This window comes from Heterocephalus glaber, unplaced genomic scaffold (genome assembly GCF_053883595.1).
Source record: "Heterocephalus glaber isolate CG9 unplaced genomic scaffold, H.glaber_assembly_v1.0 deba00001479, whole genome shotgun sequence".
In the NCBI taxonomy this organism is placed as follows: Eukaryota; Metazoa; Chordata; class Mammalia; order Rodentia; family Bathyergidae; genus Heterocephalus; species Heterocephalus glaber.
Genome location: NW_028258316.1, coordinates 2,698,810 through 2,718,159, shown reverse-complemented (window position 1 = coordinate 2,718,159; position 19,350 = coordinate 2,698,810). Strand labels below are relative to the sequence as shown.

The following is a 19,350-nucleotide window of genomic DNA, read 5'->3' as shown; positions in this document are numbered from 1 at the left end:
GTGGCACTCAGAGTGGCCTCTCAGGGGCGGCACAGGGGAAGGGACTGAGCTCAGCAAGGGACCTGGAGCTGCCCCTAGACGACGTCTGTCCCTCAGCCAGGACAGACAGACAGAGCCTCTCAGTTTATCCCAGTGCAGCCACAGCCACTGGCCTTGCAGTACGAGCCCCAGACTGGCTCCTGTCTCAGTGCCGGCCAGAGGGGTGTCCTGCCTGCACAGCCGTGGAGCACGGCACAGAACCACATGGCTGGGCGTGAGGGGCACCAGGGGGCATGTGTGGTAGGCGCTTGGAGAACACTCGTTCTCTAAAACAAGCACCTGCACCCGCTGCCTGCTGACCCTGACGCCCTCCTGCCCTCGACGGCCCCGACCTTGGTGCCCGTGTAGCTGGTGGTGCCATCGTGGGCAGCACAGCAGCCTGGCCTGTTGCTGCTGCTATCTCAGTGGAGGGCATCTGCCTGCTGCCACTAGCGGGAGCTGCCACAGGGCTGCAGGAGAGTCCCTAGGCTGGCGGAGCCCTGCCCGCTGTCACTGCGGTGGAGTGAAGTGGCCGAAGGGGCAGGAGCAGGCGTGGCCCGGTGTCAGCGGCGAGTGGGCCATGCAGAGCTGGGAGCCAGGCTGAGCCATAGCGAGCAGCGCGGGGCGGCCACTTACCAGGGAGCCGCGCTTGTACTGACTATACCAGGTAGAGGGCCGCTCTTTGGGCCAGCGGGCCATTTTACTCTGCAAGATAGGAGATGGGCGCGTTTAAAGTGACAACCGCAGGGGACGGAGGGGCCGCCTTACCAGTTTCCCACGCTTGAATTCACTGAACCAGGAACCCGGGTTTTCTTTGGGCCAAGAAGTGATCCTGGCCTGCACACGGCGCAGGCGCGGTGGGAGGGAGAGAAACAGAAAAGGAGAGGGTGGGTTACTTCCCCGGCCTCCACCAAGATGCCCCGGTGCCCTGGTCCCTGGCATCCTGCCAAGGAGCCTGCCTCCCAAATACCAGAGGGTCCCATGGAGTGACGACAGCTCCAGGGCCTCCCAGAGCCAGGCCAGGTGACTGGGTCACAGCAGGGCCACACTTGGAGCCAGTGCAGGCGCCGGCTGGGAGTGATGCAATCGCCGAAGAAGGTGACAGCACTAAGAGCCAGTGTTGCTGCAGGGCCAAGCTGTGTGAGCCTCTCATCTTGTCTCCACCCCAGGGGTGTGGCGCACACCTCTGATGTGTGTGCATATGGGCATGTATATGTTGTGCGTGTGCGTGCGTGTGGTGGGGCCTTATCCAGGGTTCTGTGGCTGTGAGTCTTTAGAGCCGTCAGATGCTCTGCTGTGACAAGGAGACAAGAGCTCCCTCCCAACAAAGCCTGCTGGAAAGACAGGACCAAGCTGACCCCTTTGACACGGGGACAGCCTCTGTCCACCCGGGTCCCTCCCAGGGCTTGTTCCACTCAGGACCAGCCAGCTGCATGGGCTCAGAGACGCTGGGGACAGAGGGCAGTGTCTGAGCAAGGCCTTCCTCCCCTGTAGGGACCTTCATGGCCCCGTGCATGCCCTGTGGGTGTGGGGGAGAGCTCTGGGGGCCCCTGGTAGAGCTTATGGGGCCTCTGCTTGGGAGCCAGGCCCAAGGGGCTCATACCAGGAGGTAGAGACCTGAATCCTCACCCGCTGAGCCAGGCCATCTCCTCGGAGCAGGGCAGGGGCAGGGACAGCCAGGAGAGGTGGCTGCCGGAGGAAGGGGGCCCACCAGAGCCTCCGCCCTTGCTCCTGTCCCCAGATTTGCCATTTTCAAGGCCACACTGTGCGCACGTCAAGGTGACACCCCCCAGGCCAGAGCAGCACATGCAGGCTTCACCCCAGATGCCTGCTTCAAACTGGCTCCAGCTCCCAGGAGGCCCAGCGCCACCGGAGAGAGCAGTTTCTATTCACCGTGGGCTGACCCGCTGGCCCAGCTTGCAGGTGCCGGGCTGGTCCATGCATGTGGAGGAGCAAGGACCTGGGGGTGCTGGGGGCCACTTGAGAGCCCCCGCTGGATGCTGTGAAAGCCAGCAATGGCTCCCCAGGAAACCCCTGGGCAAGGGGTCTGTCTTGAGAATCCTCCCTTGGGAGGCCACCTGCAGAGGACAGAGAGTTACCAGAGGGAGAGAAATGCCTTTGCTAGCTGAGTTCTGTTCTGGGCCTCCGGAGAGATGGAAGGAAAGCAGGATGAGACCCTGGGCATGAAATCTCTGGAGAGCTCATCAGGACGGAGACTGTCGGGCTGGCGAGGGGACAGATCGGGGACAGGAGCCCACGAATCTCTCTGCTCCTGCTGCTGGCCCTGGGGTGCACCCCAAGGGGGTACTGGTGCTTATCTAGTTTACAGCGTGATTTAGAGACTAAGGGGATTGGGCCCCCGTGGGAGAACAGGGCTGCTCCCTCTCTGGCAGGAAACTGCTCCTCAGGTGACAGAGACTATCCCGAAGCTGCAGCCAGATGCCGGCCCCGAAGGAGCCCGTGTGACCCCTGGAAGCCAGGGCCGTGACAGCCACCAGCTGCAGATGGGGTGTGTCGTTGGGGGCGTCTGTCTGCAGACTTCCACTGGAAGATCTCGTCCTCAAGCCCTAACCTTGCATACGTGTGCCACACGCACACCCACATGCATACACTCACACCCGGCCACACGAGCACAGATTTCTAGCTCAGTAGTGGGGCCTGGGAGGCCACTCTAGTACTTAGGTAGCACTGCACAAGATTCCTGCAAGTCAGAGCTCAGCTCCTCGCCCCCAAATTCTTTACTCAACAGACTTGAAAACAATGTGCTGTGCTGGGGGCCTGGAGCAAACCTCTGAGGTATAAAGGGCTCCAAGGATTCAGGCCCATGCAGCTTTCAGGAAATGCCTTTGGGTCACTTTCTTATCCTTCCCATGGCTCTGGATCGGCCCCAGGCCAAGGGAACAGCTGAGCTCCAGGGAGAGGCTGTCAGCCCCAGGGGCGGAAGGCGTCAGTGGGGCTGCAGTGACATTCATCGGCTGCCATGGATCCCCGCACAACCCGGGCCCAGCTCCTGCGGCTCCCTAGAAAATCTCGTAAACAGCGGAAATACTCCTGGACAAGGCTCTTGGGGCAAAAATGATCAGTTCCTGGCTTGGAGCCTTAATGAAAGCCGTGCACTCGTGAAACATGGCAGCCCTCGCCTAGCCCCGTGGTACTCACCCCCTCGGACTTCTTGTCGGGGAAGACGCAGGTCGCCCCGCCGGCCGTGAAGTTGCAGTAGACTTTAAAGGAGTCCCGGGAGCAGCCCTGGTTGGGGTCCACCCAGTATTCACCTGCATCACAGAGGCAGGGGAGGTCAGGGAGCTGCTCCCGAGACAGCTCAGAGGTGGGGTGGCACTGCAGTCCAGCATTTAAATGCACGTGGCTGGGGACCGGAAGCTGCCGGCCTGGCTTCCCAGGGCTCTCTTTCCCGCACTTGGCTCAGACCCATAAACACAGCCATTGCCGAAGCAGCTGGGCAGGGGCCCGGGGACCAGGGCAGGGGGTGCTCGGAATGAACTCTGGAAGCTCATGCATCTGGGGTCCAGTCTACTGGAACCATGACGTCCCCCAGGTTTCGGCAGAACATCCCAGGGGAAGCCCAGCTAATGCGATTTTGTTCCACAAGGTTCCTGGCTTGATGTCTGTGACATCCAGACTGAGTGGCACTGTATGGCGGCCCAGCCTTTGAAGCACCTAACAAGGATCCTGATTCTGACCCACACAGGGCTGGCCAAGCACCAGGCCAAGAGCATTTTACACCCAGCCCGTTTGCCTCTGCCCTCTCACCCACAGCAGGTCTTGCTCCTGTCTTACAGGTCGGGGACAGCGGGCCAGGCAGGTACAGCTAAGGTAAGATCAAATCCAAGTCTACCTATTTCCCCCGCCTTCTAGGACCACATCACGGCCCCCTGCGACACCTCTGTGGGTCACAGAGACAGCCCAAGGGCAGTGGAGGTGAGGAAGTGGCTCTGCCCACCAAGCCCTGGGCACAGTGCGGGCGGCCACACTCCTCACCGTCAGGGAAGTCAGGGTGGCAGAGCTGCAGGTCCTTGCAGGTGCGCGCTGGGTTCTGCTGCGTGCCCAGCGGCCGCTTCATCTGCTCGATCTCCAGCTTCAGCGAGTTGAGTGAGCCGAAGATCTCCTCCATGCCATCTGCGTAGTCCATGTAGCTCTCGCCCGCCCCGTCATCCAGCAGCTGGCTGGCATCAATATTCCTCCGCGTCCGCGAGGCCTGGATCGGCAGGGGCTGGATGACCTCGCCCGGGGGGCCCTGGGTGTGGGAGGGGCAGCAGTGGGTGGGACAGGCCACAGCTGGAGCCTCCCTCACCCCTTGTCTGTCATTCTGTCCTCAACTGGGCGAAAGGTCAGGCCTTGGGGGTGACCGGAGCGCCCTTCCGGCCTCTGCCGGTCAACTGGGGCTGAACATAGCGGAGAAACATAAACGCTGCAGATGCAGGGTGGGGCTCACTCTCGGGAGGCTCCACTGCCACAGGATGGGGGTCCAGAGGGCACACGACCACAGGGGGGTCCTGGGGGGCGCTCACTGCACCTCAGCTCACCACGAGCTTCATCCTGCACCTGGGGCCTTAGCTAGAGGCTCCCGACCCCAACACACATATATACACATGCACACACGTACACATGTGCACACACAATGCACATATACAGGTACACCCGTGAATGCACATTTGCACATACACACACGCAAACACATACCCACCAGTACACACGCACACACGTTCTCTCCCTCCCACCACCCTTCCGGGGCCGGGTCACCCTGCAAGGCCGGCGTGAACAGGTCTGGGGGCTCACTTTTCCCTGCTGTGTCTCAGGGGACACCCTCCCAGTCAGGCTGCGTGGGTCTCACGATTTCTGGAAAGTGAGCCCCCAGACAGACTCCCCTCGATTCTCCCAGCCCCCTCCTCTTCCATGGCTACTCACGGGTGGGCCGGGGAGTCCTGGCTGGCCTGCCTCACCCTTCGGGCCGGTGGGACCCTGGGGAGAGAGAAGCCACTCTTGGTCACCACGGGGGCCAGAGGTGCCCCGAGGTGGACCCTGAGCTCCAGAATGGCCCTGGAGCCTGCGGCGGAGGGGGACAGGTGTGGCAGGGCCTCTTCTCTCCTGGAGGGCTGGGGGCACCGAGAGGGTGGCACCCTCCAGGGCAGGGAGTGCAGCCCAGACATCCCACTGTGAGAGGGCCGGGGCAGTTTAGGGGATGCATCTCAAAAGAAGTTCAAAGGAGCAACAGGTGCATGCAGAAATGCTGGGCTTCGTGAGCCACTCTTGTGCTGTGCACAGCAGTTGGGACGTGCGAGCAGCCTAGATGCCCTCAACACACGAGCGGGCCAAGGAAATGTGGCCATACAACACTGAGTACACAAAGCAGAAGGACACCCTGTCATTTGCGTGGAGCTGGGTGAGGCAGAAGGACGTGGTGTAGAGCAGTGAAAATCGGGCACAGAAAGACACACAGGGCTGTTCTCTGCCTTCGGGAGGCGCAGGAGGCTGGGCAGGGTAGAAAGAGGGAAGAGGAACTGGACAGCAGGAACCACACGCAGCAGCTGGGCAGCAGGCCAAGGCCCATGTCCACAGCACAGGGGGCTCGAGTTCACAGCCACCTACTTCGCGCTTTCTGAATAACTGGAAGTGAGGAACAACCGACACACAGCAGGCATAGCGAGGTGGAAGCGTCCATGGCCCAGATGTCAGAAGACACCATATCCATGTACGGAAATATTGCCCTGTGCCCCAGAAATGCTTACAATTATTGCAGTTAATCAAAGATGTAAAAACATTTAAGGAGACAGAAATGCTAACTACCTGATTTGACCATTACGCACTGTAGACACGAATCAAATTATCAAGCTCTGCCCTGTAAATCTGTACAGCTAAAATAGTATTTAAAACCAGCAAGCTGAACAACGTAATTTTTGTTTTTCAAAAAATATATAAAGTTAACAATAAAGAACACCAATGACGCATCACATAATAAAAGAAAGACAGACAGGAAGATAGGCAGGACCACCACACTCAGGGTGGGGTGGGGTGGCTTTGTCCCAGGGGACGCTGTCCCACCTGCCCCTCCGGCAGTGTCACTTACCGAGGAGCCTTTAGCGCCTTTAGGACCCGGCGGACCCTGAGGGGAGCAGAGACCAGTGTCAGCCGGGGAGCCCTCAGTCTCTCCCCAGGCCTTTCTAGCCCTCTCCCCCCCTCCCACACAGCGGGGGACCGAAGCCTGGGGCCACAGTGGGCCATGGGGGCCGCAGGCTGGATGCAGAGATGGGTTGGGGTGAGTACAGGCTCAGGGATGGGGGATGCCCTTGGAATACGGGGTCCCCCGGAACACGAGGGAGACCTGTCTGGGGTACGGAGAGGATGCAACCTTTGTCATGTATCCCCACAAGCATCTCATGGGCCCCTCCATCCTCCCCCACCCAAACTGGGACCCCAGGCCACTTCCTTGCCCCTATGACCTGGAACCCACACCAACCCAGACCCATCCTGCTTGGTCTCCTGACCCACCTGTGATTCTCCAGCCACCCCACCCCACCCTCCCTGGGCCCCTCTCAGATACACACCGGCAGGCCAGGGGGTCCAGGGGGCCCAATGGGGCCAGAAGGACCAGTGATACCCTGTAAAGGAGCAGAAAGCAGAGGTGAGTGTCCCGTGGGCAGGGAGGGAGGTGAAGATGCCCCTCCTGTGCCCAGCCAGCCATGCCCCTCAGTCCCTTCCCCAAGGCCTCCAGTGTCGGCAGCAGCCTCTCCTCTCCCGGCCCAGGGTGGCCTGAACATCAGCCACCAGGCTGACATCCCCGGGCCCCACTGCCCTGTGCAGGCCTGCGGGTGCCTGCAGCATTTCAGGAGCCCAGACAAGGGACACTGAATGTAGACCTCCCTTTCCATGTCCTGTTGGGAAACAGGAACGTTCACCCCAACAACCCGTCCTGGCTTGGGCCCCGTGTCTGCCCACTCCTGTGCTGGCCTCCCCAGGGACAAGCTCCCGGCCCCCAGGCTGCCCTGTCCCACCCAGCCTCTAAGTGTGCCCTGTACATCCTAGGGGCTGGGGCCTCCGACCAGCACCCCAACCCCAGCCCTTCCTGCAGAGACCATGCCCGGCCGATGCAGTGACTCAGCTTGCAATGACCACCAGGCACCCTGGGCCCCTCAGACACTTCTCCCTGGGGCTCACCGTAAGAGCCAGGGCACCAAGGCTAGAAACTCAACCTCACTCGGGAACAGGCACAGGGACGGGGACGTTGGCCACTTTACAAATCCCACAATCCTCAAGCCTGGCCTTACAGTAGACATTGTCTACCAGCAACATGGCTGGGATGACAGTGTGGGGCCAGACACGGAGGGGACAGGTGTACGTGGAGGGGAGATTCCTTTTGGCAGTGGGGACCCTGGGTGTCTAATTCTTGTCGCCACTGAGCCACTGGGCACAGAGCCACCTGGGCCCAAGGGTGCTGTCAGGGCCACAGGCTCTGCACTGTGAGTCCTCAGGGCTCCTGTGGCCACCTGCTCTGGCCCAGCCCCTCGTCTTTGGGCCCAGGGTGCTCGGGAAGGGGACACTGCCCCAGTGGGATGGGTACCCTTGTGTGCCTCCCTGTCCTGCCTCCATGCATGTCTCCCCTTCCCAGGTCTGGGCTCCCCTCCACCTCGTCCCAGCAGTGGCTGCAGGATGAGGCTGCCAACCCCGGGCAACCACAGTGAGCTTCAGGGAAGTGCAGTCTGCATGGGTGCTGGCAGATGAGCACAGGGCAGAGAGGGCCCACTGCTCTGCCCGTGACACGGGGAGGCACAGCTGCCAGCTGCTGGGGACTCCTGGGCAACGAGCTGAGTCACAGACTCTGGCCTGCGGTGGGGATGGGGGCACAGATCTGGCCTCTGAGTCCCTCCAGCCCCGAGGGCCACCAGGGCAGAGGGGGCACCTGCCTGCCTGCAGGGTGCACTGGGCCAGCCCGAGTCCCCAGCAGCTCCCATCTGTCCCTGGGTGCTGCAGAGGGAGAAGCTCTCTGGGCAGCGCCAGCTCACGCACCTGTTCTCCTTTCGGGCCAGATGAGCCCTGGGGGCCAGGGAGCCCTCGGTCACCCTTCTCGCCCTGCTCCCCTGGTGGGCCGATGAGTCCAATCAGGCCTGGGTGACCCTGTTGGGAAAGGCGGCATGAGGGCACCAACGCCAGGCAGAAGCTGCCGCGAGCAGATACTGTGGTCATCCTCCGTCCTGTCTCCACTAAGAAAACCCCACCACCCGCTCTGGGTACTCATTTCGTGAGCCCACAGGGGGCGCCGAGAGTCCCCCAGCCTCCGCTGCATTGGGCCCGGGGGGGTGCTGGTGAGGTTCCAGAGCGGAGGACAGCAGGACCTCGAGGCCTCCTCCAGGCACGGTTGTCCAGCTCATCTGACGTTTGTCAAGAAATCATTAGAAGCAGAGGAAAGTCAGCACCAATTGGTAAAATGCAGGGCTTTGCCGCCGGGGAGCTCCGGTGCAGCCCGTGGGCGATGGGTCTGGAGCCAGGACCTGCCTCAGGCCCCCATGGCCCTCGCCGGGACCGTGTGCGCAGCCGGTGCTGTGAGTACTTTGGGCTGGGGACCAACAGCTCGACCACCCTGGGACAAAGGCCCTGCAGGCTCCACTCACCTTTTCGCCTTTGGGCCCAGAATCTCCTTTGAGGCCGGGGAGTCCTGGGGGGCCCTGCAGGAGGCAGAGGGATCAGAGCCAGAGCCCCAGGGGTTCCTGGGGCCACCTGCCCCTCACAAAGCCCCAGGGACATCACTCACCATGGGGCCGGGTGGCCCATCCGGGCCTGGGGATCCGGGGAGACCCTGCTCGCCCTGAAACACAAAGACCCTTAGCGTGGGCCCCCACCCACGTCCCTGCCCCCACTCTGCACCCCTCCCAGGCCTGCCTGGCCCCCTCACCACGGGGCCGGGGATCCCGCGCAGGCCATCAGGCCCAGGCTTCCCGGGGGCCCCCTGCGGGCCGATGGGGCCAGTCTTCCCAGGAGGGCCTTCCAAGCCGGCTTCTCCCTGCAGAGAGAGCACCACTTGCCCAGGCAGGGCCCCACTCAGAAGCCCCAGGCCTCTGAGACGCTCCCACGCTCCTCAGCATGCTGCCCCGCTGACACTCTGTCTGCCAATCCTACCCTGCAGTCACACCGACCACCGCCAGGCCCCTGGCTGACCGCCCAGGCCACAGTCTTCCCTCAGCCACCACCGCGTCAGAGGTCAAAGGCCTCTACCCACCCCTTCCTCATCGGGGGTCCCTGAGTCCTGCACCCTCAGCCTTGCCGGCAGTGACGATGGCCCCCATTTTCCCAGCCCACACTGCCACCCTCTCAAGGATCGGGGCTCCCCCTGTCCACACCCCACCAGCCCACATCCTCCTGAGGCCCATGCACAGCCAGGGCCTGGCTGAAGAGTACTAACCTTGGCTCCTTTCTCTCCCTGTCTGCCTTCGGGGCCCACAGGGCCTGGGGGTCCCTGGAACAAAGGGGAACCCAGGCCATGAGCCAGCCAGGCAGTGGTGGGCACAAGGTCAGGGCCCAGGAGCAGAGGAAGGCAAGAGGCCTCTGGGAAATGGCCAACACGGATGAAGGCCTCGGAGCACCCCAAATCCCAGGGCCCTGGTTGCCGGTCAGGCTCTAGGTCACTGTGGGAGACACACTGGCCCCCGAGTGCCGGAGTGCTGGCCCTTCCTCGGGCTGGGCACCAAGTGTTCCTGTTGGGACAGCTCCAGCACATGACTGCAGGATTCAGGATGCAAAGCCCACCCCGACCTCATTCAGTCTGGCCCAAGAAAAGGAGACCCTTTGCTCTGTGGGTGTGCTTCTCTAGTGATGGACCTACTGACAGTGTGAGACCTCAGGCCCAGGACTGGGACAAGGCAGGAAGCCAGGAGCGCCCAGCCCAACCCGGCGTCTCCTCCTTCAGATGTGGGAGGCACCCAGGGCCAGCAGAGGGCAGGGGGCCTTGTGCAGGGGGCATTCACGGGCCCACTCACCCGCTTTCCCGGGGGCCCAGATGGACCAGGCTCACCAGTGGGGCCCGGGGATCCCTGTTGTGGAGAGAGAACAGAGTCAGCGATCGGGTCTGCAGGACACAGCTCATCAGGGCCAGGGGGGGCCAGCCCAGTCTCTGCTCGCACGGCCTCTCTCTGAGTGCCCCAGCCGGTCCCGCATGAGGGCCTGAAGCTGCCATGCTGTGCTCCGGTGGTGGCCGGGCCGAGAGCCTGGATTGCCTCCCAGAGGCAGCTGCGTTTTGGAGAACTTGCCTTTCGCATGGCCCTTGCTGCCCCACTCAGTGACTGGCTCCACACCCCACCCCCGGGTCCCTCGAGGGAGCCGCTGTTAGTGTCAACAGCTGACCAGGTGGGAACTGGTGCCATGAAGAGGGTGCAGGCCGGCGGGGCCGCCTGGGACCCTGGCCCAGAGCTGGCGTCCGAGCCCTCCATCTGCATCCAGGTGCATTCTGGGTTGGTGGCAGGGGTCGTGTGCCCTGGAATCCCTGCTTTGGGCTGAACGCTCCCCAGCTCGCAGGCCGGAATCTGACGGAACCGAGATGGGATGGAGGGGCGGGGCTCTAAGGGGGAATCAGGATGCAGAAGCTCTGCCTCAGGAGTGGACAAAGGCTGCTACCGAGGGGGCGAGTGCAATGCGGGGGGACCCAGCCCACCTTCCTCCCTCGACACTCGCCTTCTGCCAGGTCACAGACCCTCAGTCTTGGGCTTCCCAGCCTCCACGGCCATGAGCCATGAAAACTTCTGCTGTCTGTAACTTATCCCGCCTGTGGCCTTTTGTTACAGCCCCAGAAAAAAGACCAGGACAGTCAGCAACCTCCCAGCAGCAACGTAGGCACAGGACAGGGAGACCCCGAAATCAGGGGTTGCTTCCAAGCAGAGCACTGCCCTGGGGCCCCGTGGGGTGGGTCGATGTCGGTGTCGAGCGGAAGATGCACGGTGTGCCATGCCCTCGGTCCCAGGCAGGGGCTGAGGCCCACCGGGCAGACACATGGGTGAGTCCTGACACTCAAGAGCTTTTGGGGGTCAGGGACAAACTCCCAGAGCGGCATGCAAAGTCACTGCTAGCACTGGGCAGGCCTTCTTTCTTCTTTCTGCCCACAGCTTTCATCAGATCTCGGGGCACCCACCAGGCCCTGTCCCTGGCAGGAGTCACCACGATAAGAGAACTGGGTTTGGGTTTCTCCAACGTGAACCAAGTCAGCCGCAAAACCCCAAGAGGCACAGGCGCTCCCCGGGGAGGGCATCACACGGGGACTCACCGTCTGTCCAGGTTCACCATCATCTCCTTTGTCACCAGGGGGACCGTCCTGACCCTGGGGGAAGCAGAGCCAGTTCCTCCCTGCTCCCAGACAGGGCTCCGAGCTCACCCCAGCCCAGCACACCCTCAGCCCTTCTGGGAGAGGAATTGTGGCTGGTGCAGGCACTGGGCCCCACGTGGGGCACGCGATGGGGCCCACTGTGCCCAGAAGAGAATGAAACAGGAAGAAATCAGCAGGGAAAGAGGGAAATGGGGCTGACAACAGAGAGCAGGAACCACGGGGACCAGAGGGCGGCAGGGTCGGGACGGGGGACAGGTGGCCCTCCCGAGCACCTACCGCGGGGCCAGGCTCTCCGGGGGGGCCAGGATCGCCAGGAAAACCCACAGGGCCCTGGAGAGGAGAGAGGGACAGGCCAGCCGAGGCCCTGAGCAGTGTGGCCGCAGCCTGCGCGGCCCAGCTCTGCCTGGGACAACACCCCCCGCCACCTGGTGGGTAAGGACAGTGCCGACACCAGCCCGCTTCCCCAGGAGCCCCTTTCCCGCCTGTGCCTCCATCCCAGGAGCCCCAGAGGTGGCCATGACCTGCGCCCAGGCTCCCAGATGGGGGCCCTAAGAAGCCCCGGTGCAGAGTCCAGGCAGGCCGCACAGGCTCGGCTAGCCGGCCCCTGCCCTGGAGTCTCGCCGCTCCTCCCGCCTCCTCTTCCTCGCTGCCCCTAGCTTGGACTGGGGTGGCTGCCTAAACCCCGAGACCCTAGGAAAGCACCCCCGGAGCACACCCAGTAGGCTGCACTGCCGCCGGAGCGGGTGAGTGGGGAGCAGGCGAGAGCTACTCACAGGGCTGCCCTTGGGGCCGTCGTCTCCGGGCGGGCCTTTGGGGCCAGGGGGCCCGGCAGCTCCTGAGGGCCCAGCCTCGCCCTTCTCTCCTCTTTCTCCTTTAGGGCCCTGGAGGAGGAGAGGCAAGGTCAGGTCCAAAGCCCCCCCCACCCTGGCACTTGCCCGGAGCAGCCCGGCCCGGCCTAACGGGGCCTCCTGGGGCCCCTGTGCTGTGGACAGTCCCGCCCAGCACCGGCTGAGCCTGGGGGACCGTGCGGGCCAGGGAAGCCGCTGCCCTCCCTTTCTGCCCAGAGCCGCGGGCTTTCTGGGGCCGTGTGGTGAGGCTGTGCTCCGCGCTGGGTGCGAGTCACCCTCACACACGGTAGCCGTGAAGGGGCCTGGGCGTGCAGGCATGCTGAGGCCCTGCCACACACCCTCTTTGACCACGCTTCTGTGGCTTCAGCTGGCCTCGTGGGGTAACAACGTCCATTTCACAGAAGGGGTACTGAGGGGCGGGGGAGCTTCAATCCGGCCACATCCGTGCCCTCCTGGGACCCGGCCCCCCGGAGCCCCACACTCACCGGAGGGCCTCCTTCTCCCGGAAGGCCAGGCTCGCCGGCTTCGCCAGGCTCCCCCTGGGGAGACAAGCTGGGGTCACCAGGGGTCACGGCAGGGACAGTGACAGCTGCTCCCGCTGCCAGCGTTGCCCAAATCTCTGCAGGGCAGGGCCATGAGGAAGGGGCCAGGCGGGGCGAGGGCTGCAAGGGGCACCGAGGGAAGGCTGGTGCAGGTGGGACTCGTGACAGGTTTGGCAAAGGGGCACGGATGACAGACAGGGGCCACGGGTGTCCTTGGGGAGCACAGGCCCAGGATGGGAGGGGCAGTGAACGAAGGGCAGCAGGCGATCGGGATGGGGTGGGGGGTCCTTGGCTCCGTCAGCGCCACAGCTCCGCACTCGCAGGGAGCCCAAGGCCTGGCCGCATCCTCCTTCCCTCCAGGTGTGCGCTCTGGGCACTGGTGTGGACTCAGGCCTCCATGCACACCCCCCCCCCCCATACACAGGTGAGCACATACGGATACAGGTGCACACAGGCACAGGCATACAGATGCGCACAAGTGTACACGTGGGCTCACAAGTTTGTCCACAGATACACACAAGTGTGCACACGTGTTCTCTGCAGCCACATGCTCGCGCTGTCACAGTGGAGAACTCACCTTCTCGCCCACTGCGCCCGGATTCCCGATTCCACCCGGAGGACCTTGAGGCCCATCAGCACCTGGAGCTCCGGAAGGACCTCGGGGGCCAGGGGGACCAGGCGGGCCCTAGGAGGAGAGACCATGAGCCCAGGGGAAATGCAAATTCCCCCAGAACAGAAGCGGCAGCCGCGGCCAGGTCTTTGGCCTGGCGATACCTACCATCTGGCCCACGTCTCCTGTCTCGCCCTTTTCGCCCGCAGGTCCCGGCAGGCCCTGCGGACAGGAGAGAGCGGTTAGGTGCTGCCCTGGGAGACTCACACCCCATCACCTCCTCCTCTGAGATGCCAAGGAGGCCCCAAAGCCCCCACATGCGCTCCCACAAGCCACAAGTCTATCCTAGTGCAGGGACACGCCACGATTCTAGGCTCAGAACTAGCTGGAGGAAATAATTAGAGAAGGATGCAAAGATTTATGGGCAATGGTGTTTATGCCAGTGTCCCATAAAACAATAGCCCTAATGAGCCAGCAGCCGGGAGACGTCTGGATAAGTTATATCCCCACCATATGCCGAAATGCTATGCAGTAACTAAAAATCGTGTCTTCCAAAATAAATAAAGTCACGGGTCCAGGGAGTACTTAATGACCTTAAACGTGCCTTGTAATATGAAAGGAAAGTCTGGGTACAGTGTCTGTCCAGCATACGATGGGATGTGGATTTTGCAAACACCAAATACAATCCCCTACGCGCCTACCCTAACACATGCATTTAACAGGGAGGCAACAAGCGTGCAGTGCGGACAGCTGTCATTTTGAGGTGGACTTTGGTTTCCTTTCCTCACAACAGATTGGCATCTCCCAAGTTTCTGGGAGGCACGTGGAGACTCATGGGTGTGTCCAGACCCCCACTTCCTGCCACCCAGCCTGTTTCCCCATTCTTAAAAGAGAGGTGCAGCTGGCCCAGCAAAACACGGGTGCCTCCGCAGCAGCCCCTTACCCTGTGAACACCCTGCAGTTACCTGCAACCCCACTGGCCCCGGGGGCCCAGGGAAACCTCTCGAACCTTCGTCTCCTTTCTGCCCGAAGAGGCCTTGCTGGCCACGGGGGCCCGGCTCCCCATCTGCGCCCTGCAGGGACAGAATTGAGCGCAGGTGAGGCCGAGCAGCAGCTCAAGGGGCTGGGTCCGGCTGGGGTCACCAGGTGAGATACTCACAGAGGGGCCTGGCTGTCCGATGGGGCCTTGAGGACCAGTGGGCCCAGGGGGACCCTGTGGGAACAAACAGAGATGCAGGTTGCTTCCCAGACTTGGAGATGCAGTGGAGTCCCCGAGTGGTGACATCCGAGGTCAGTCCCAAGTGTGTAGCTCATGCACATACATGCATGGGGCTTTACTAGAGAGACATTGAGTTAGCCATGGCAAGGAGGCGACTCACTGCCACACTGACCACAGAGCACGCGGCCCCCGTGCCTCTGCAGCCGCCCACGCTCCCCTGTGCAGCTCCTACCTGCTCGCCTTTGTCTCCCTTGCTTCCTTTCTGTCCCGGCTCCCCCATCTCTCCCTAGGGGCAGAGGAGAAGGATGCTATTAGCCACTCAGTTACTGCAAGCACTTCGCATTGTTCCCATCTATTTGTTTGACTTCCATTCGCATACAGGGGCTAGACACCCCGAGCTGCAGATCTGGCGCTACACAGGATGTTCTCTGGCACAAAGATGTGGGAAGCTAGGCTGAAACTGCCTCCAGTGATTTGTCAATGGGACTCAGCATCGCAGCATAACAAGGGGCCGCTCAGCCACTGCACTCCCCAAACAGGTGTTAAAACCTTCTCCGGTTTTGTTGGGAAAGGGCTGTCTCCCAACCTTCAGATGTAAGGCATTCTCTCTGCAAAGGTGACAAGGTCAGAGAGGATACCAGAGAGTTGTCATCAGTGAAGGCTAAGAAGAGAGCCAAGTCTCGTTGTCTTCATTAAATGGAGTCTAAAATACGAGCTTGGCAGTAAGAGCATCAGATTATAAAGTACACTCGTAATGAAACAGGGCCTTGCTAATTCGAGGGAAGACATTTAAAAAGAGATATTGAGTAAAACCTCATTAAATCCAGCTCCACGGATGCAGAATTTGAAATGATTCAAAAAGGAGCAGAGAGCATTGTTCTTTTTCCCCGACTGCTCGAGCACCAGTCCTAGGCACCACCAAGACCACACGAGACCAGAGCAGCTCCTGAGCTCCCTCCAGCAGGCTCGTTGCTGTTTATTTCTGCGCTGCTTCTCGCCAGGCGCGGGTGGCAGGGTCCCCTGTCACCCAAGTCCCCGGACCCGTGTACGTCCTGTTGTTTACGACGCCCTGCTTCTCACTCACCTGCCTCCTGGCCCCAGCCTCCTTACCTTGTCTCCATCTTCACCGGGGGGGCCCACAGGGCCAGCTGGACCGGGGAGCCCCACAGGACCCTGGAGCCCATCTCGGCCGGCCGGGCCTTGGGGGCCTTTCTCGCCCTAGAGAACACAGAAGACCCCTGGTCAGCTGAGGCTTCGCCAAGGGAACATCCCACTCCAGCTCACCACTCGGGACAGGGCTGTGGGAGGGAGGCTGGAGTCGCGGCGGTTTCAGCGGGGGACACAGCGAGCTGACCGCCCTGCCCTGCACCCGGAGTGGCCGGTGCACCACACGCATGAGCAAGGGGAAACTGAGGCACAGTCAGGCTGCCAATTGGGCCTCCATACTCCAGCCTGCGTGTGGGATCATCCAGGCCAGTGACTGCAAACCCAGCGGAACGCCCAGGGAGGCCTGAGCTCCAGCTGCAACTTCATAACACTTTCACTGCTTTGCAAGCACCCTGCCTGTACAACACCCACATACAGACATGCAAACACACGTACACACAGAAGCACAGGCGAGCACAGGTGCATGTGTGTGAATACACACACGTGTGCACTTCAGCACACACATACCTGCACATGTAAGACACGTGTGTAAGCACAAGCACCACACCCACATCCATGAGCAGGCACAGGATATGTGCAGGCACTTACACAGATAATGCACACCCAAGCACACACACGGAACACATGCACAGACATGCACACTCATATGCACACATGAGACCTTTATCTCCACTGTCTCCACAACTATTCCTGGGGCTCTCCCGTCATCCACCAGGTCCTCGCTGAACTCGCTTTTACCACCCACACCCTCACCCTCAAGTGAGGCGCCCCAGCCAGCCAGCCCTTCCCCTGACACACAGAGGAAGTGTGCTCCACAGCGGGGAGGGCAGGGATGGAGACCCGCACTCAGCATGTGCTCCAGATGAGGCCAGTGCCGGGTCATGCACCACCACGCTCTATGGAAGCCAGAACCCGCCAGGGCCCCATGCAGGGCTGCCAGTCCTACATGACGCTCAGGTTGGAGTTCTGGGCGAGCCCTGGCCCCTCCTGACCTTCCTGCCTCTCTGCAGCTGCTCTGGATATTGCAGCTCTTGCACGGTTCCTGCTTAAATATTTACTCGCTGGAAATGAGGAACCAAACCATGCTTGCTGTTTCCATGTGTACTGAGCGCCCGAGGGCTCTGGTTTCCCAGGCACAGAACCCAACCAAACGCATGCCTGGCTGCCTTGCTGAAAGCAGTCAGATGCCATCGAAGTTGCCCAGAGCGAGGGAAGGGATTCTCAGTGGCATGGATGTCCCCAATGCGGGGACCTGCAGCTCAGGGAAGCAGCTGGGGTGTCTCTTCACCAGTGAGCCATCGAGTCCCCAACACACAGGAAGTGACCCTGTACTGACACCACGCAGCCAGCACAGCCTGACCCAGAGCCGCCTCGGTGCCGCTGGCCTAGCCCCAGACACAGGCTCCTGACACCTGAGCAGAGAAAGGACCTGAAGTGGTTTGTGCCACTCTGCGAAGGCGTGTGGTGGATCAACATGGGGCCACCTTCCAGCATCACCTTGCCGGGGGGACCAGGGCAGGGAGCTGCGGGGAAGGCGTCACATAGGCGCTGGCCCGTCCACTCACTGCGGGCAGGGCAGGGGAGCCGGGACCACTGCAGCCGTGGCAGGCTGGGCCCACCTGGTCAGTCAGAGCCCCGGAAATGCCCACGGGACGCTGAGGGGACCCCAGAAGCTCTGCCACACCGTACTCACCGGGGCCCCTTTCTCTCCAGCCGGCCCTGGCGGCCCCTGTGGCCCGGGTCTCCCTGGAATGCCGATGGGCCCAGCAGCGCCAGCAGGGCCTCTCTCCCCCGGAGATCCCTGGGAGGGGCACGAGAGTGTTCAGATTCCAAGGTTCCCCAACTGCGCGTCTAAGAGCTCCTAAAAGCACCAGTTGATCACACTGCCCACCCGCTCTCTGGAGCCCTCAGTGGCTCCCTGTGGCCACGTGGCCTAGCACTCAGGCTCCTGTCATCTGGCCTCTTGTTAGTCCTGCTCCTCCCATGATCCCATCTCACCCAGGCCCCAGTACCCTGGCGTCTGGAACAGGGCCTCCTCACGTGCCCGTCTTCAATGGGCTCCCCAGGGGCCGGCACCCCTCTCTCCTTAGGGTCTGCCTGCCCACAGCTCACTCCCGCTACAGGTGTGCACCCTGCAGACTTTCCGAGGGAGGCCTCAGCCCTGGATGCAGGCACCGCTGCTGGGGACACCTGGCCTAGCTATGGGGTCACATCAGGCTTCCCTGCCGTCTCTCAAGGACTCAAAGCTCACCAAGGGGAAGAGGGATATGATTTGGGGGGGGGGGCGTGTCCCCAGAAGCCACCAGGCTGTGCTGTCCACCCTCCATGCCACCCACCACTCCGCTCCCCCCAGGACCCTCCTCGGCCCTGCTCCACCCTGTCTCCTGCAGGGGGACCCCTGGCTTGTCGCAGAGCAGGTTTTAGAAGAGGACGGGGCAAAAGGCTTTGACTCACCGCGGGGCCCGGGGGGCCGGGGGGGCCTTCGTTGCCTTTCAGCCCAAGGGCTCCCTGCAAAGTAGTGAGATGTGACCGAGACGCTGTGGCCAGAACCCCGGGCTGTGCGCTGAGCCCCGCCACCCTGCACCTGGCTCCCCACTCACCACCGGGCCAGGGAGCCCTCGGTCCCCAGGGAAGCCACGTAAGCCTGGAGGGCCGTCCTTCCCAGGGAGGCCGGCTGGGCCTGGGTCACCCTAGAATGCAGCAGAGACACGCTGTTCCCCACCATCCACCACAGACCTCCCCTGGCTTCTGGGCGCTGGACAGGGCTTCCCTGGCCCCTCGGCCTTCAAAGGAACTCGAGGCTTTTGTTTTGTTTTTGGTGCTGGGGATGGAACACAGGGCCTGGCGCACACCACGTCCCTTGGGCTGGTTCTGTCCAGATCTGGAGGACGGGCTGGGCCCCTCGAATTCTACAGGGCCACCATCAGCTGAGCAGGAGCTGGGGCTAGCGCTACCTTTCCCATATATCGGGGGCTTGTCACAGAGGCAAAGCTGTGCGTAGCTAGAGGGACCTGCAGCTGACACATTGATAAAAGCACTTCTCTAAGTGGGCTCGGCACTCAAAGCCCTTGCTTCTTCGAACCTCGAGCCACACTTCTGGCAAAGAGGCACCTCTGGGGCCGTGCGCTTTCTGAAGTGCCTTAAAGCCAGCATATATGCTCCAGGACTTTCCCTGGGGCCCATGAAGAGGACGGGGTCTTACATGCCCTGGGCCCCCTTTCCACACTCAGTGAGCTCACTGTGTCCAGGATACGTGGGTTACTATGCACAGCGTTCACATCCAGCTATTCCCGAGTGTGGGGTTTTCCAATCTCTTTCTCGGCTTCACCACTTTCTAAGTTGCTCCTGGGCACGGCCAGTGTGTGGAAGGTGAGTTTGCAAGCCAAACCAGGCGAGGCTGCTGATCTGCCCCCAACACAAAGGCAGTTGAGACGCCCACCCTCAACACCGCTCCCTGCAGAGGCTACAACACCAGGGCTGTGAGAACCGCACTAGGAGAGAGGGAGAGACGTCAGTTTTCACTGCTAGAATTTACTTTCCGCCTCTTAGGGTAGGGGATTTTTAAAGGATTGCTGTCTACCAGATCTGTCCTGGATACATGACAGCTTTTTATCCATCTCTGGAGC

The 19,350-nt window shown here is 61.8% G+C and overlaps 1 protein-coding gene across 2 annotated transcripts in view; it reads right to left on the bottom strand.

Annotated features, from left to right (window-relative positions):
• The window catches only part of Col5a1 (collagen type V alpha 1 chain), a 120,229-nt gene that overhangs the window by 8,933 nt on the left and 91,946 nt on the right, over positions 1–19,350 (bottom strand). The window contains exons 40-64 of one of the 2 annotated variants that reach the window (XM_004849000.4): positions 18,325–18,414; positions 18,179–18,232; positions 17,418–17,525; positions 15,668–15,775; positions 14,790–14,843; positions 14,498–14,551; positions 14,304–14,411; positions 13,507–13,560; positions 13,306–13,413; positions 12,672–12,725; positions 12,112–12,219; positions 11,615–11,668; positions 11,279–11,332; positions 10,002–10,055; positions 9,428–9,481; positions 8,921–9,028; positions 8,780–8,833; positions 8,640–8,693; positions 8,038–8,145; positions 6,579–6,632; positions 6,101–6,136; positions 4,942–4,995; positions 4,015–4,270; positions 3,178–3,290; positions 787–855 (exon numbers count right to left, since the gene is read on the bottom strand). In XM_004849000.4, the coding sequence (XP_004849057.2) occupies positions 787–855; positions 3,178–3,290; positions 4,015–4,270; positions 4,942–4,995; positions 6,101–6,136; positions 6,579–6,632; positions 8,038–8,145; positions 8,640–8,693; positions 8,780–8,833; positions 8,921–9,028; positions 9,428–9,481; positions 10,002–10,055; positions 11,279–11,332; positions 11,615–11,668; positions 12,112–12,219; positions 12,672–12,725; positions 13,306–13,413; positions 13,507–13,560; positions 14,304–14,411; positions 14,498–14,551; positions 14,790–14,843; positions 15,668–15,775; positions 17,418–17,525; positions 18,179–18,232; positions 18,325–18,414 (2,022 nt within the window). Of the gene's footprint in view, positions 1–654; positions 724–786; positions 856–3,177; positions 3,291–4,014; positions 4,271–4,941; positions 4,996–6,100; positions 6,137–6,578; positions 6,633–8,037; positions 8,146–8,639; positions 8,694–8,779; positions 8,834–8,920; positions 9,029–9,427; positions 9,482–10,001; positions 10,056–11,278; positions 11,333–11,614; positions 11,669–12,111; positions 12,220–12,671; positions 12,726–13,305; positions 13,414–13,506; positions 13,561–14,303; positions 14,412–14,497; positions 14,552–14,789; positions 14,844–15,667; positions 15,776–17,417; positions 17,526–18,178; positions 18,233–18,324; positions 18,415–19,350 lie in introns of both variants that reach the window. The other variant, XM_021261779.2, reaches the window with a different exon arrangement.